Genomic DNA, 17,521 nt, shown 5'->3' with positions numbered 1-17,521 from the left:
GTGTACATTTAACAAGTCATGCTCTAAGAAGTTTTTAAAAAATTAGGAGTCATAACTCGTGTTAAAAATCAGACAACAGATCCAAAATGGAGTTACTTATGCCAAGCCCCACGTCACCAAACAGAGGCTTAATCACAGTTTCCCCCTCTCCGAGAAATGGAATTTCGACCAATCAGGAATCGCCTGGCCAGCACCACTTAGGTCATCTGCCTGATAGACCCCCGTCATCCCCTAAAGGAAAGTAAGCTTACAATAACCAACCCTGCTTTTGGCCTGGTATAACTTCCTTGTTCCTGCTCCCTTCTGCCTTTAAAATCTCATCGTGTGCAACTCCTCAGAGCTCCTTTCCACCTGCTGGATTGGATGATGCCCAATCCATGAGTCAGGGAATAAAGCCAATAAAATCTTTAAGATTTACTCAGTTGAATTCTGTTTTTTAACACTCAAACTGTGTATTTTAATATACGTAAATTATACCTCAATAAAACATAGTTTTAAGACAGAGCAAATGAAAAGTTTAGCTGTTTAGGGGGCTTCCCTGGTGGCGCAGTGGTTGAGAATCTGCCTGCCAATGCAGGGGACACGGGTTCGAGTCCTGGTCTCGGAAGATCCCACATGCCGCGGAGCAACTAAGCCCATGAGCCACAACTACTGAGCCTGCGCGTCTGGAGCCTGTGCTCCGCCACAAGAGAGGCCGCGACAGTGAGAGGCCCGCGCACCGCGATGAAGAGTGGCCCCCGCTCGCCACAACTAGAGAAAGCCCTCGCACAGAAACAAAGACCCAACACAGCCAAAAATAAAAATAAATTAAAAAAAAAAAGTTTAGCTGTTTAAACAAAAACGTAATTATTTTCTAAGTTATTTTGTATACAGAGACCCAAGGGATAGAAATACTGAATATTTGGAACTTAATCCTTCTTGCAGCTTTGAGGAAACCACTTATGCCTCATTCTGGCTTGCTTTCCCTCACCATGAAGCAGGAGTCTCATCTTGCTCATAGTTTATAACACACATGAAATTCCTGAATAAAAGTATTAAATACTTGATTACTATTGTCTGGTGAATATTCTCTAACCAGATTTATAAATAACAGTACTTTTACAGTCAAGTTGGAATAACAAATTATAGCCCATTTGAAAGTATATACAAATTTATGCATATATCAATATATACCAGTAGGGAGAAAAAGCCACAATTATCAATGAACAAAGAGAGAAAATCTCTTTCATAGAAAATTATTTTGATCGATCAAAATAATAAAAAAATTTTGCAACTGATCTTTTTTCACTTAATTGTTTAATGTCATTTGGGCTCTGCCTAACTCATATAAAATTGAACGTGATGTAAATAGTAGGAAACTATAACAACTGCTGACTTTTGTCTATAGAATAAAGAGAACCAAATGATGAAATTGTCCTGAAGATAAGCCATGTCATTTATTCAAAAGTCACTTGGCTTCAGGAATCCAGGAGTTGCCGTGACAGGGCTTTGCATTTCTAGAGTCCACACCGCTACGAGTCAGGGCTCCTCAGTCTCAGCACTACTGAGACTTGGGGCATCTGGATCATTCTGTGCTGTGGGGCCATCCTGCGCGTTGTACGATGTTTGCAGCACCCCTGGCCTCTACTCACTAGAAGCCAGTGGCACTCCCTACCCCAACTGGTGACAACCAAAAGTATCTCCAGACATTGCCAAATGGTCCCTAGGGAGGACCACTCCCACGACAGCATTTCTGGGCTAGGGTGGGCTCACTTTTACACGTACCGGGGACACAGGTCCATAGACAGCAGCGAGTCTGTGCACAAACTGGCATTTCCCAGTAGGTGGGCAGATGCAGCAGCCCCTCAGCGCTTGGACCCCGCTCCCCTTCCCCAGGCAGAAGCAGGGGCACAGGTGGGGCTGCTTGCATGGCACCTGGCAGGAGCTGGGGTCATGGGCAAGTCTTGTCTGTTCAAGGCACTGTCCCTCCTCCCAGGACCCTTGACTCACCTCGCTGTGCCCTGCAGCTGGAACAGCCTTTTGTTTGTCCCTCACTTCCTCAAACTAATTATATAAAAAGTTTTCTCTATGATTAGTTAATATTATAAACATGTTGACATTTTGCTAAACAAACAAAAACCTGATAAAAGATAGCCTATCTTTGAGTTTTCTATTTTCATATGTACGGAACTTGAAAATTAGACTGAATGCATAGAGGAACAAAGGAAGTGACATCACCAAGCTAGAAGGGGTCTTAGGGCTGAGCCTCCAACACAGTCACACACATTTCAAAGTCTCGGTGGCTGCACTTGGCGATTGGTGCCATATTGGAAGCACAGACATGGAGAATCTCTGTCACCACGGCAAGCTGTCAGATGCACTGTCTCAGAGAATACCTAGGTCACAGGCCTTATTTTATAGCTGAGCCACTAGGTCCTAGAGGATGTATAAAATAATCTACTTAAACAGAAGCCGTGAGCTCAGGGCAGAACCAGCACTGGAGACCAGACCAGTGAAATTCACTCCTGTGCCCTTTCCCGCGTGCCGCCTCACTGTAGGTTCAGACCTGGAATGCCTCATGAGGTTTTGGTCTTGTGGCTTAAAAACTGGGGTCAGTGGGGAAAACAATCGCAAATAGTTAAGAAGATGGACCAACGCTGAAGTTTTACTCCAGTTCAATAACCACATGCCTGTCTGTCTGCCATGTACTAGGAACCCTGTCCCAGTGGGGGACACAGACTGAAAACCACTCAGCATCAGTACCAAGTAGTCAGAACATAGGTAAAGGTAAGCACAGGGCCCTGCCTGGGATGGGAGGGGCGGGGAACAGTGGTTAGGATGGAGGTGGCATCAGAGCAGAGAAGGCGGGAAGGTGCTCAGGATGGAGGGAGCTGCGCGCCTAAGACACGGAGGACCAGACAGGACGGTGGTCTGGGCTGTTTCCGTGACAGCGCCCAAATCTACATCTCAGGACAGACTGCTGCCACTGCCCGCTGGCCAACCCCCCGCCCCCCCACCGCGGAAGTCCCACCTCGAGGCAGCCCTCCCTGCACAGACGCCCCCTCTCATCCCTCGGCTCCCACTCAATCTGCTTCTCATCTTCTGTACCCGCCTTGCTCAGTGGCACTCCCGTCCACACAGGCTAACACTTCTGGAGCCTAAGAACCAGACTCCTCTCTCTCTCATGCCGGAGATCCAACCTGTCACTAAATTCTATTCCTTTTCTTTGAAAGCTCTAGAAGCAAAAGGGTAGTGGCAGTAATGCCCCTCAGGCAACGGAGGGTATCCCCCCCCCACACCCCGCACAGGGAAGTTGTAGGCTAAAATGCCCTAAGGGTCAATGGTGGCCTCTGTGTTTTGGGATAAACACCCCAAGGGCATTCCCTTCCTTTTCATATACAAAAAGGAAAGAGGGAATCTGATAAATGTGATGCCCAAGGGCAGGTGGGTTCATCAAACTCTCCTTTAAGGCCTTAGAGCCTATGTAGTCCTATTCTTCCCGTAAAATTAGGTCAGGGTCTTTATTCTTTAGTAAAACATACAGAGGTTTGGCCATAAAAGAGAAATTTGGAATCCAGTTAGAGCAATAACAAACTAGCCCAAGAAAACCTCACAGTTGGCACTTAGTTTTGGGTTTTGGGAAACTTAGGACATTATGAAGTCTATCTGGACCTTGGTTTAGCTCTTGTTCTGATATCAGATGCCCTAAATATGGAATCTGATTTTGGGCAAACTGCAGTTTTCCTTGTCGATGTTATGTCCCTTTAAGGCTAAAAGCGTTAGCAAGTGGATGTAGTCATCCTGTGAGGAGGCTTGAGGAGAGCAAAGAAGAAAATCATTCCACATACTGCAACAAAGCAGAACCTCTGGGGATCTCTGTATCATCCAGATCAGCCTTTAGGATTTGCAAAAAATAAGAAGGGCTCTCAGTAAGATCCTGAGGGATTACTGTCCAGGTGAGTTGTTTTTCTTCCCAAGTGAAGGCAAAAAAGTGTTGGCTAGCTTCATCAACTGGGATACTAAAGAATGAACCACATAAACCAATTACAGTAAAGAATGTCTTCCGGTGGGAATGGATGTTAGTCACGTGTGAGGGTTAGGGACCTCAGGGTGTCGAAGGATAACAATGTTGTTTATTGTCCTGAGGGCCTTGACAAGCCTCCACCCTCGGCCCTTAGGTTTTCTCACCAGTCAAATGGGAAAGTTACAGGGACTAGTAGAGGGGACCCTGAGGCCTTGAGCCTTGTAGTCTTCCATTATGGGCTTTATAACTTGAAGGGCTTCTTTACTTACAGGTATTAATTCCAGGAAGAAGTTTAGAGGGATCTATTTGAGTCTTGATGGGAGGTGCGCTGTGAATTTTGCCAATATCAGTTTAAGATTTTGCCCACAAGGAGGGTGGTAGCTGATTCAAAGGGGACAAACGATCAGTGTTTCCAGAATCAGCTCTAGCACCAACAGAGATGGAGCAAATAAAAGATGTCAAAGGGTCATTTAATTCACCTGGTTGGCTGCTTTGATGACTGCTGTCAAGTTCTAGAGTCATTTCCCCCTTTTGGAGAAAGAAATTCTGCCATGATGCTTCTCTAAGAAATCTCAGGCTCATAAATGGGTAGGGGCAGAGGAACTAAGTAGAAGGCGTGTCTACCTCTCAAAGGGCCTAAACAAAAGGGAATAGGTTCAGAGACAGGAACCTTGTGAGGGGCATTACAGATCCCCACTATTGGAACGGTTTTCGCACTCTGAGGCAGGGGCTGTTTTGTAGCAGTGGGGTTGAGCACTCTGGCTCCAGTGTCAGTTAGGACTTGAAGAGATTCAACCCCAACCTGGAGAACTGTTTCTCCAAGCCAATTAAGAGGGGGGATTGGGAAGAGCCCCTGTAGTTCCTTGGGTCATTCAGAATCAGGAGGACGTTGGAAAGGCACGTTAGAAGGCTGAAGGCGCCTGAAGCACTTAAATTTGTAACAATCTCTTTCCCAATGTCCTGGCTCTTTGCAATAACAGCAGAAACTAGGAGGGTTTTGGTTTTGTTTAGGGGCCTTTGTTTGCTTCAGTTGAAGATTACGACTTCTGGCGGCCTTCCTTTGAGGTGACTCATCCAGTGTGAGAGAGCTGGTTTGCCAGATTTACTAAATCTGCAGTGGAGAGTTTCCCACTCCATCCTGGTGCTTTTTACTAGAAGGGAAAGGTCCTGTTTCAGCCCATTAAGAAACAGAGTTAAAAGCTACCCAGGTGGAATCAACATCTAAAGAAGACCAGACTTTTCTTTTAAAATAATCTGAAGTTGATTGTAGTAGTCATGAACAGGTTCATCAGATTTTTGTGTGCAAGCCTGAACTTTGTTCCAATCAACAGTCTTTGGAAAAGTCCTAGGAATGGCCTGACAAAGTCACCGAGGGATTGCCTGAGTCTGATTATATAAGTAAATGGCCAGGTCTCCCAGCTGTAATTCTAGAGACCTTTCAGGACTCTGCCAACTAGTGGCAAACTGAATGCTTCACTGACAAGCATATGAACTAGTCGAGATAAGCCAGAGAATCCAGGTTGATAGGTTTGAATGACTGTATGAAATCCCTCAGCAAATGTGTGAGGATCTTTGGTTACTTTAGGAATATCTTTGACTGTGGCTCACGGCTCAGCTTTAGTCCAGGGAGTATAATAAATTAAGGGTTTCAGGGCTTCCCTGGTGGCGCAGCGGTTGAGAGTCTGCCTGCCAATGCAGGGGACACGGGTTCGAGCCCTGGTCTGGGAAGATCCCACATGCCGCGGAGCAACTAGGCCCGTGAGCCACAGCTACTGAGCCTGCGCGTCTGGAGCCTGTGCTCCGCAACAAGAGAGGCCGCGATAGTGAGAGGCCCGCACACCGCGATGAAGGGTGGCCCCCGCTTGCCTTAACTAGAGAAAGCCCTCGCACAGAAACGAAGACCCAACACAGCCAAAAATAAATAAAATAAATTTAAAAAAAAATTAAGGGTTTCAAAGAAATAAACACTTGTTGCACCAGGCAGTGACTCCCGTTGAGTATCTCTCAGGATAGGAGACAGCTACAGAAACGCCACCTGCATTCAATAAAGATTCAACCTATACCATTTGTTGGGAATGCCCAGACATGGTAACTCTCTCTGTAATTCATTACAGTTTAGTGTACACGCATTCACACTCAGGCAGTAACTCTGAAGAGTTCCTGTTATTTGAGTATGGGCAAAAAATCTTTAACATTCTCTGTGCCTAAGTTTCTTCAACAGTAAAATGAGTATTAAAAATCCTGCTTTATTGAGAAAAAAAAAAAAAGAAATTAAGGGTTTAGCCTCGGAATTCTCAAAAGGCTGAATTTTAAAGGGACAGGTTCTGACCAGTTTAGAGGAAAAGGGAGGGGAAAGAATTTCAGAGAAAAAGGGAAGTTGGGCAAGAGAATGAGTCTGGGGGGAGCTGAGGGTGTAGAGGAGGGGCAGGCGGCGGAGAAGGGCAGAAGGAAGACGGTGCTGGGGGCCAAGCCTGAGACAAAGAAGCCGAGAAAGAGCCTGAGCTCCAGGAGCCACTTTATCTTTAATTGTCTGTTTGCCCCAGTCAATCTTAACATCTTATTTTGCAGAGAGGCAATTTTAGGCTCCTAACAACATCTGGAAGCCTCAAAATACCAATAGAAGCAGGTGTTCCCTTCAGTTCTGGAAATTTTAAGACTGTGGTTGTCCAATTCAGTTTTAAGAAAAGAAAGTTCAGGGGTGCTTCCCTGGTGGCGCAGTGGTTGGGAGTCCGCCTGCCAATGCAGGGGACACGGGTTCGAGCCCTGGTCCAGGAAGATCCCACATGCCGCGGAGCGGCTAGGCCCGTGAGCCACAGCTACTGAGCCTGCGTGTCTGGAGCCTGTGCTCCGCAACGGGAGAGGCCGCGACAGTGAGAGGCCCGCGCACCGCAATGAAGAGTGGTCCCCGCTCGCCGCAACTGGAGAAAGCCCCTGCACAGAAATGAAGACCCAACGCAACCAAAAATAAATAAATTAATTAATTAAAAAAAAAAAAAGAAAGTTCAGGGATTTCAAAAGTTGCGCATAATGGCTGCTGATATTCTAAATTGCCTTTGGTCAGGTGAATCCATTTAGTTAGAAAAGTGAACGAGGAAGGACCACGATTTTAAAACATAATATCAGACAGATATTAGGAGGCTGTTAGTAGCGGGGAGGAGCACCCTGAAAATATTTAAATAACTGGGATCCCGTTCCTCAGAGGTGATTTTTAGTTTGTTTGGCGGGAGGAGTAAGTGACTTTTTTTTTTTGGCCGTGTGGCTTGCGGGATCTCAGTTCCCCGACCAGGGGTTGAACCCGGGCTCTCGGCAGTGAAAGCGCCAAGTCCTAACCACTAGACCACCAGGGAACTCCCAAGACTAATTTTCAAACAGCCGAAACAGCTCAAACAGCCCACAGGCCTAATACCAGCCGGTTCTAAGGGGCCAGTCTGGTCCCAGAGGAGCCTGGGCAAAGGCTCCTCAGCCTAGTTCCCTAGAACAGACCGCGTCCCGTGGATCCACCCAAAAGGCAAGCCTATGCCAGTTGGAACAGTAAGTGCCAAGTGAGTACTTGCACACAGAACAAGGCCTTGACCAGAAAGGACCAGACTTTAACATACATCCTGAATAAAATCTGGAGAGCTTCAAAACGCAAAGAAGCTGGGACCCAGGAGAAAGATGTACCTTCAAAATCCAGGGTCGGTGAGAAAAGCAGTGACAATGAGCTCAAGGTGGGCACCGCACCTGTTTGCTCAGCAGCCCAGGAGCTGTCAGGGGTCTTCTCTGGTTTCCAGATGGGCCACCAAAATGTTGACCTAAAGTGAAAAGACCGCCAGCTATTCCCCAGCAAAGACGGGTTTATTTGGGATCAGCAGAGAATTGCAACTCGAAGCTTCAACCGTGCCGGCCACGTGCAAACCCCTGTGAGGCTAGGGAAGGAGCTGCTTTTATAGAGGGTAGAGGATGGTGGGCGGGCTTAGTAAACAGAGCCCCTGTTTCTTATTGGCTGAGTCTTGACCAGTAAGAAGGGGAGTCTTTCTTCTTTCCCCCTTGGGCTCTGCTGTCCACGCAGGGGTGAGACCTCTCCCGATGGTTTCCCGACTCTATTTAACTGAGGTTTCCATTCATTAACTTTTACCGTATGGATACCCCATATTTTGTTTATCCATTGGGCAGCTGGTGGCCATTAGGGTTGTTTCCACTTTTTGGCTACTATGAATAATGCTGCTTGAACATTGCTGTGCAGGTTTTTGTGTAGACACGAGGTTCCCTTCTCCTGGGTATCCTGTCATCTCAATAACACTAACGAATAAACTAAGACATTTGCAGTTTTTCCTGCTATCAGGCTTATCCTCGCAATCCACTTTCCAACCTAATACTAGAGTTTTTAAGCATGTAAATCTTTTAAGTGTGTAAATCAGATCTTGCTGAGCCTGTATCTAAAACCTTTCAACAACTTTCCACTGCACTGAAAAAAAAGTTCAAACACCTCCACGTGGCCTACCTCTCAGCCGCCCAGGGTGGGCCAGGGTGGTGGCAAATGCCCATCCGTTTCCCCAACTCGATTTTAGGTAAAGTGAGGCTAGAGGCTGCGGGGCCACTAGCACGAGCAGTTGTCATCGGGGCTTTCTTGTCCCCGAGCGCTTAGATGGGAGGGCCCAGGCTGCCCCACTTGCAGACCCCTCTCCTCTCCTGGGGTCCTGCCTGAAAACTCCAGCCCCAAGATCCCAGCCTGTTAGAGCTGAAAGGAGCCTTGGGGAGAGTCCAGTCTGGTGATCTCCGAGCTGTGCTCGGCGGAGCCCCAGGGGAGAGGGGTCGGCCGGGGACAGAGGGCGCGAAGCTGAGCGGACAGGGCTCTGCAGGATGTGTTTCCTGCTAGTTTTTGTTTGAATAAAACCGCTGAAAGAAAAAAGGAATTTGAGAACAAACTGATTGAACCCAACCCTCTTCATTGACAGATGAGGGAACCAAGGCAAAAGCAAGCCCAGCTCTTCTCCCAGCCAGAGTGGGCAAGCTGCTCCCACCCGTGGGGGGCCGGTGTGTCCCAGTGTCCCCGCTTCCCGAGAAGGACGCCTGGAGCCCTGCCGGACGGTCGGCACACTTCGGAACTCAGAGGCAGGAAAGGGAGCAGTTAAAGACAGACGGACAAATGCTCGAGAGAAAGTAAGACGCAAGTTTTCCATCCGAGGTACGAGCAGACGAGGGCTGCCTGGGGGCAGAGGGGCAGAAGAGGAATCTCTAAGGACTTGCCCGCCGGGCAGCACGGGCAGGAAGTGCTGCCTCCAGAGGCGTCAGCGCAGAGGATGAGCACAGGCCTGGTCACGTGGCCAGGCTCGGAAAGGGCGTTGGGGGAGGGGCCGTAGAAATGAACATCGCGCAGCAGGAACGGAAAGGCGGTGCGTGGGGGTCGGCCGAGGCGGGGCTCTGCAGGCTGCGGCGGGGCTGGCGTCCTCCTCCCTCCCCCGCCCCAGCCCGAGAGCAGCAGCTGTTGGGATCCAGCTGCCGTTTTTCAAACCAATTAAGGAGCCCTGTTTCTGCCCCCGGGAGGGAGTGTGTGTCTGTCTCTCCTGAGTCAGCAGCTCGGACCGGGACCTCTGGGAACAAGCTCTCAAGGCCCTAATCGTGCCCTCAGAGTTAAAAATAAAAAGTAGCAAGCCACTACTCTTGACTTTACACTGCTGCAGGGGGCGGAGGTCGGGGGTGTCTCTTGCCACAGAGGTTTTCCATCCGAGGCGCCAGAGAGCGGTAGCCCGCCAGCAGCACGTTTTTCTTCCCGTTCGCGCTGTCTCCTGCTCCAGGTCCCCGTCCTGAAGTCATCCATCAGCTGTCCCACTTGCCAGAAGTAAGTGACACTGGGCCTGACATTACTGCTTTCCAAAACAAAGAAGCCCAGATCTCTCTGGCTGAGAAAAGTTGCAGAGCCCTGGTTCCCCTTCTTAAACCTGAAACAGTCACTCGGATAAGACAGTTGAGGGGAGGGAAAGCTATGGAATAAAGCAGAGACCGTGAGCCAAACCACCCCTTCTGACTGGTCTGCAATCCGGAGACCAAACCGCTGTCTGTTAACTGTTTACTCTTCCTCCAGTTTGTGTGGCATTGTGTAGACGCTCCCTCAGAAAACAGACCCCCTTTACCTCCGAGCCTGAGATCAGAGCAGGGCGGTTGGGAAGGGAGATGAAATCAGAGCATCTGCTCGCCTTGGGGGCCACACCCAGACTTCTCTCTCTCCCAAAACATGGAAGCCAGGGATGCTTTCTCTGCTTTTCTATAAAAATCGGACAGCAGCAAAATCATCCCTGGATGTAGCTTATGAAAACACACATCGCAATTCAAGGTAACCCATATAAACGTGGGATCTCAACATGGCCCAGTCCCGGCATGGTGTCACCTTCCAGGAAATAACAGCCTGACATAAAAGTAGGATTGAAAGCAGTGCAAATCTGGAGAGAAATTTAAAGAGGAAACTTTTTTTTTTTCTTAAAACCCAGGAAGACATCTATAAAAGATTATATTTCTTCTTTTTTTTTTTGGTCGTGCCTGCACACAGGATCTTAGTTCCCGGACCAGGGATGGAACCCGTGCCCCGTGCCGTGGGAGCACGGAGTCCTAACCACTGGACCGCTGGGAAGTCCCAGGAAGTTACATTTCTTCATCTCCCTCTTGCCCCTCAACCCCACAGCCTTCATCACAGCCCCCAGAGACCTGACCTCTGCCTTGCTCAACCACCCGATAGCCAGCCCACAGGGTCCGTCCCGCCCCACCTCCTCTCCTCTCTGTCTGTTTACTCCATCAACTCAGACTTTCTGGATTCTGTAAGTTTCTAACGTTCTTTTCTTAGCATCTGGATTCTGTGCAAGGTTGACCCTAGGGACCAGGAACTGATCTAACCAGGAGGTGGGAGGTGGCAGGAGCGGGAGGAAAGGTCCAGAGGTGAACACAGACGACTGTGCTTTTCCCTTGCCCCATCTTTGTGGGCCTCTGCTGGGAAGGCAAGTGTATTACCGTGCTTCCCAGAGGTGCTGCCTCAGCCCTAAGCCCCCCTCCGTCCTTCCCCCTCCCGTGGATCAGGATACACTCCTCCCCAACCAGCCTGCTGCAGACACTCCCTGGGGATTCCCAGCATATCTCTCTCTCTCTCTGCAAACCAGGAGCAATGACACTGGTTTAAGGACTTAATTCCTCCCTCCTCTGGGTCACTGTGTCCAGCAAGAGGAAGGAAAGTTCACTCATTTTGTTATTTCTTTCACAGGGGCCTTTGGCCACTAAACAACCCAGGTGGCTACAACCAGAGCCAACGTGGGGGCAGCTCCAAACCCTGAAGGTCTGAGAAGGCGGGAAGTGTTCCTGGCTTGTTGTCATGGAAACCAAAATAGAGGCACTTGCCTCCTGACCAACCCAGGTGCTTCCCCGTGTGCCCCACCCCCCCATGGTATGGCATGCCCCCTCCTCTCAAGAGCTGTGATAATAAAACATCTTTTCAATAGCCATTGTCTCCTGATCTGTTGGCCTTAGTATAACCCAAATTTTCTATTAATACACTATTTTTAAAAACAGTTGGGGAGGGCTTCCCTGGTGGCGCAGTGGTTGAGAATCTGCCTGCCAATGCAGGGGACACGGGTTCGAGTCCTGGTCTGGGAAGATCCCACATGCCGCAGAGCAGCTAGGCCCGTGAGCCACAACTACTGAGCCTGCGCGTCTGGAGCCTGTGCCCCGCAACAAGAGAGGCCGCGATAGTGAGAGGCCCGCGCACCGTGATGAGGAGTGGCCCCCGCTCGCCGCAACTAGAGGAAGCCCTCGCACAGAAACGAAGACCCAACACAGCCCAAAATAAATAAATAAATAAATAAACAAATAAATTTTAAAAAAACAAACAGTTGGGGAGCCTCTCATTCCCCACTACCAACCTCGAGAGGGTGAGGCTCAGCTCCTCAGAGCAGGAGCCCCAGGTGCACCCTGGTGCCTGGATCCGACCTCCACTGGACTTGCTCCAGGAAGGTGGCCGTGGTTTCTTCCTTTCCTTCCTCAGCCTTGGTGAACTTCGACAGTGACAGTTCATCCCATCAGGTCTGTGATGAAATCCAAGGTTGGGGGAGTTCCCTGGTGGCCTAGCGGTTAGGATTCCGGGCTTTCACCACCGTGGCCCAAGTTCAATCCTTGGTCTGGGAACTGAGATCCCGCAAGCCGTGCGGCGCAGCCCCTTGCCCCCCTGCCCCCCTGCCCACCCCACACACACAAAGAAGAGAGAAATCCAAGGTTGATTTAATTCTTGGTTCATCAACTCTCCAGCACTGACCTGACCAAATCACTTCTGATTTTCCAGACTTGGCTCTAGTATCGTCCTGGTGGAGGGGACATGTTAGCAACTGGTCCAGCCTGAATACAAACAGAGTAGCCTTTCCTCCTTATTGACGACAGGCATGAATCCTTTTATAAACTGCTGCTATTCCGTAACCTGCTTTATCCTCTCTCCCGAACAGCCAGGGAAGTGAGAGTTTCCACCGCCAAAGTGGAGGTCCTGGTGGCACCAAGTCGGTTGACTAGTCTCTAAAGCTGGACCCCATGCTCTGACACAGACAATGCACTTCTCTGCTTCAGTAACCATCATCCTCCCACCATTTCAGTTGGTGAGGTCTAACCACAGCTCAGCGTGCTGGTTGTCTATTGCTATGTGATGAAGCACCTCAAAATTCTGTAGCTTGGATCAAAAGCAGGATCTCAGAGAGAGATCTGCACACCCATGTTCACAGCAGCATTATTCACAGTAGCCGAAAGGTGGAAGCAGCCCTAGTGCCCATCAGTGGATGAATGGATATGCAAACCGGCATAAACACACAATGCGATATTATCCAGCCTTTAAAAGGAAGGAAATTCTTTTCTTTTCTTTTCTTTTAATTTATTTTATTTTTGGCTGCGTGGGTCTTCATTGCTGCGCGCAGGCTTTTCTCTAGTTGTAAGAGCGGGGGCTACTCTTTGTTGCAGTGCGCGGGCTTCTCATTGCAGTGGCTTCTCTTGCATGCAGAGCACGGGCTCTAGGCGCGTGGGCTTCAGTTGTTGCAGCACGCGGGCTCAGTAGTTGCGGCACGCAGGCTCAGTAGTCGTGGCTCGCGGGCTCTAGAGCGCAGGCTCAGTAGTTGTGGCGCACGGGCTTAGTTGCTGCATGGCGTGTGGAATCTTCCCGGACCAGGGCTTCAACCCGTGTCCCCTGCATTAGCAGGCGGATTCTTAACCACTGCGCCACCAGGGAAGCCCAAGGAAGGAAATTCTGACATGAGCTACAGCATGGATGAACCTTGAAGATATTATGCTGAGTGAAATAAGCCAGTCATAGTATGACTGCACTTATATGAAGTACCTAGAGTCATCAAATTCATAGATGCAGGAAGTAGGATGGTGGTTGTCAGCGGCTGGGTTGCAGGGGGAATGAGGAATTATTGTTTAATGAGTGAAGAGTTTCAGTTTGGGAAGATGAAAAGAGTTCTAGTGGTGATGGTTGCACAACAATGAGAATGTACTTAACGCCACTGAAGTGCACACTTAAAAAAGGTTAGGATGGTAAATTTAATGTGTCTTATTATCACAATTTTTTTAAACAAAAAAATTTCGACACATCTATATAATGTTATAAACCATTGCTACCTCAATAAAAAATTCTTAAACAAAAAAATAGTAATAAAATTAAAAAGGAAAAAACTGGTGGTTGAAAACCACACTCTGTGACCACTTCTCATAGTCATTAAGTTTGGTCAGTTTCAGCTCTTATCACAGTAGCATTCCGTATCCTCCAGCCCCCGGGGCAAGCAGCTGAGCACAGTTTCTGAGAACAGGTTGCATGCAGCTTGCAGGAGCTGGGGTAGGCAAGAAGGACCCTGTGCTCTAGTAACAGGGATCTGTGCTCTAGTAACAGGGATCTGTGCTCTAATAACAGGGATCTGTGCTCTAGTAACAGGGATCTGTGCTCTGGTCACTGATTGCTGCTCTGATCACAGAGGTGCAGACACAGAGACCGGCAGCACTGCTGCAGCCTTCACTGCTGTTGCTACAAACCCTGCAGCCTCCAGCTGAAACAACTTCCAGAGAACTTAAAGAACTGGTGCTTGTTTTTACATTCTGGTTTTTTTCCCCTTTGGGAGTCAGACATTAAAGGACTAAAACATTCAAAAGACACCACATATACAGAGCAACCTAGAAAGTTCCAGCACATACCTTAGGAAGGGTGCAGGCTCAGAAAAGCCCTGAGAAGACCTTAAGTTTATTCCTCTCGTTGATCTCCAGCACAGAGATGCCCTACAACGATAATTAAAAAAAACTTTTTTTAACCATTTTAAAAATTGAAGTATAGTTAATTTACAATGCTGTGTTAGTTTCAAGGGTACAGCAGAGTGACTCAGATATATATATGTATATATATATTTCCTTTTTCAGATTCTTTTCCAGTATAGGTTATTACAAGATATTGAATATAGTTCCCTGTGCTCTACAGTAGATCCTTGTTGTTCATCTATTTTATATACAGTGGCCTACACACCATTCTGTAACATCATACATTGGCTGTTTGGAAAATACTGATTTACTGAGAAATGCAGATCTTCCAAACATCACCACCTTTCATCAGCCACTACCAAAAATCACATTTGTGGGCTTCCCTGGTGGCGCAGTGGTTAAGAATCCGCCTGCCAATGCAGGGGACACGGGTTCAAGCCCTGGTCCAGGAAGATCCCACATGCTGCAGAGCAATTAAGCCCGTGCACCACAACTACTGAGCCTGAGCCCTAGAGCCCGTGAGCCACAACTACTGAGCCCACATGCCACAACTGAGCCCACATGCCACAACTACTGACGCCCGCGTGCCTAGAGCCCGTGCTCCGCAACAAGAGAAGCCGCCGCTATGAGAAGCCCGCGCGCCGCAATGAAGAGTAGCCCCCGCTCGCCGCAACTAGAGAAAGCCCACGTGCAGCAACGAAGACCCAATACAGCCAAAAGTGAATAAATAAAACAAATAAATAAATTAAAAATCACATTCGTGTCACTGCTGATCTCATCAGAGATGCCTGCAAGTGCTGGGAAGCTGTCAATCCCGTGGTAGATGCAAGTATTTCAAATTACAATTTTTCCTTCAAAGTTCAGATTTCAGAATTGGCAACACATTCTTTCTGTTGTTTTCCTTGAAGTCAGAGACTCGCTTCAGTGATTTTTAAGAAAATGTCTTCTACGTGCCCAAATGTGGATGTCCGTGGTTTATCCGTCATTCTTTTGAGAAAAAATGGTGTTTCATGAAAACCAGCAGCTGGTTCAACTCACAGCAATTTCCCAAGCGCTCTTCCTCTGGGCGGTCGTCACACGTCAGGAGTAGAAGTGCTGTGTGCGTATTTCCCATTTCGTCACATAGAATATTAAAAGTCAGGTACTAGTGTTGAGATTTAATAAAATTTATCATTTTTACTGGTTTATCTAGGATATTCTTAAATGATGCTGGCACGGTTTTACCCACCACTGCTTTTGTGCAGTGCAGATCCCTGCAAAGTGCACAAGGCAGGTAATGTCTTAATATTGCTGTGAAAATATTTTGACATCACATGCTCTGCTCCAGACGCTCAGTGACACTACTGCCCAGCCCGGCAGCAACTGAGAGCCTGGCACGTGCTTGAACCTAAAGGGGGGGCTCAAGGCCTCCCCAGTCTCCCCCCCACCTCCCCTGTCCATCCTCTGTCCCAACCTTGGGACCAAAGAGGTCCATGGGGGAGACCCAGGGGCTCTAGCTGTCGAGCTCCAAGTTCTCTCGCTCTCGATGACACACCCACTTGTCTTCATTCAGTGGTTTTGGGGACTCAGCCCTCTACCTTAGGCTCCAGTGCAGTTACCTCTCCTTTATTATTGTTCCAATTCCCCAAGGTCCACTATGATGGCTGAGGAATTTCAACCATCATAATAATGGAATCATAATCATTAAATATTAATATATAGTATGAAGGTTTAAAATTTGTATGAACTAATATGTTAATGCTTGGCTATGGGCATATGGCAGGAATAATCTAACTTTCACACATTTAATCCAAGAACCCGACATTGTCACAGTGTAAGGATACACCCTAGGTTTTATTTTTCCCTTTGAAAAGGATCCCAGGTCTCCACACTCCAATCTGCTTTAGGCTTGGGCTCATACATTTTGACCCTGGGCCTTCGGTCTTCTGCTATTGACAAGCAGGTGTGTGCCCTACAGTGGTGTCGTCTGTTGGCCCTGACACAGTGGGAGGTCCAAGTTGGGCTCCTGGACGTCAGAGTCAGGAGGGAGCAGAGGAAAGGTAAACATGTGGCAGTTCCTGCAGCAGAAACACAAGGCCAGGCGACACCGCTGGAGACAGGCACACAGGGTCATACACACTGTCCAGCCAGCGCCTCCCGACCTCTCACCCCACACGGTGCTCAGTGTGCTGTTTACTGTCCTGACTTCACAGGACAGTGACCATCGATCGCCGAGGAGTGCCAACTTAGGAGTACAACAGTGTGACCACCCAGAGGAAAATGCACGTCAAGACACCAGCTGGCGTCTCCCCATGTCACAGGTACAGATGTCGTGTGACCTCTGGGCTTCGCTCTTGGGTGCTGCAGCCCTTTCCAGACATATGCCCAGGGCCATGTCTGCAACTGTCCGTCTCGAGAGTTTAGGCCTCACGTTATGTAACCACATTGGAAATGGGATCTCGGGACCGAGAGAAGATGGGGGACGGGAGGGTAGGGAAAAGAAATCAACTCAACCAACATGTCTAATGAGTAACGACTACATGCAAAGATTTGTATCCCATAGCAGGTATCATTATCAGGGATGCTGTATATTTCACGTACTTGTGTGTTGTTTGTCTCCGATCCCAACATTAAAATGTGATGGGACTTGCCTGGTGGTGCAGTGGTTAAAAATTCGCCTGCCAATGCAGGGGACACAGGTTCGAGCCCTGGTCCGGGGAGATCCCACATGCCGCGGAGCAACTAAGCCCATGCGCCACAACTACTGAGCCTGTGCTCTAGACCCCGCGAGCCACAACTACTGACCCCACGCGCCACAACTACTGAAGCCCGTGCACCTAGAGTTGTGCTCTACAACAAGAGAAGCCACCGCAATGAGAAGCCCGCACACCGCAACAAAGAGTAGTTCTGGCTCGCGGCAACTAGAGAAAAGCCCGTGTGCAGCAACAATGACCCAACGCAGCCAAAAATAAATAAATAAAATAAATAAATTTATAAAATGTGAGCTCCCGGGAGGCAGAGCCTCGCATTTTGTTGACTGTTGTGTCCCCGGCACTGAGAAGTGTCTGGCACAGAGCAGGCATGCAATAAATATATGGTGAATTAATGAATGAAGACATTGCGCTAGCAGGTAGTAACGGAAAACAATTACTGTGCATCAGCACGGTGGGCTCTGTGCAAAGCATTTTGCAAGGGTTTTCCTCTTTCCTCTGCCTGGGCAGTCACATGGTCCCATTTTACAGATGAGGAGACTGCAGCTCAGAGAGGTCACATAACTTGCAGAAATGGTGGTGCTGAGGT

General features: G+C 48.5%; 1 protein-coding gene and 1 long non-coding RNA gene across 3 annotated transcripts in view; one reads left to right on the top strand and one right to left on the bottom strand.

Moving 5' to 3' along the window:
* LYRM4 (LYR motif containing 4) overlaps positions 1-17,521 on the bottom strand; it is a 189,997-nt gene that overhangs the window by 24,014 nt on the left and 148,462 nt on the right. Inside the window, exons 3-4 of one of the 2 annotated variants that reach the window (XM_082344601.1) lie at positions 14,186-14,266; positions 5,701-9,966 (exon numbers count right to left, since the gene is read on the bottom strand). In XM_082344601.1, the coding sequence (XP_082200727.1) occupies positions 14,204-14,266 (63 nt within the window). In that variant the 3' untranslated portion in view covers positions 5,701-9,966; positions 14,186-14,203. Of the gene's footprint in view, positions 1-5,700; positions 9,967-14,185; positions 14,267-17,521 lie in introns of those variants that run through there. The other variant, XM_082344600.1, reaches the window with a different exon arrangement.
* Positions 9,764-11,824, top strand: LOC309606889. The gene is made up of 3 exons (XR_014232099.1): positions 9,764-9,824; positions 10,662-10,971; positions 11,232-11,824. It is a non-coding gene; the product is annotated as an uncharacterized lncRNA (long non-coding RNA).

The sequence above is a fragment of the Balaenoptera borealis genome, assembly GCF_965194805.1.
Source record: "Balaenoptera borealis genome assembly, chromosome: 12".
NCBI classification, from domain to species: Eukaryota; Metazoa; Chordata; class Mammalia; order Artiodactyla; family Balaenopteridae; genus Balaenoptera; species Balaenoptera borealis.
Note: the sequence above shows the minus strand (reverse complement) of the source record. Positions and strands in the feature narration are given on the sequence as shown.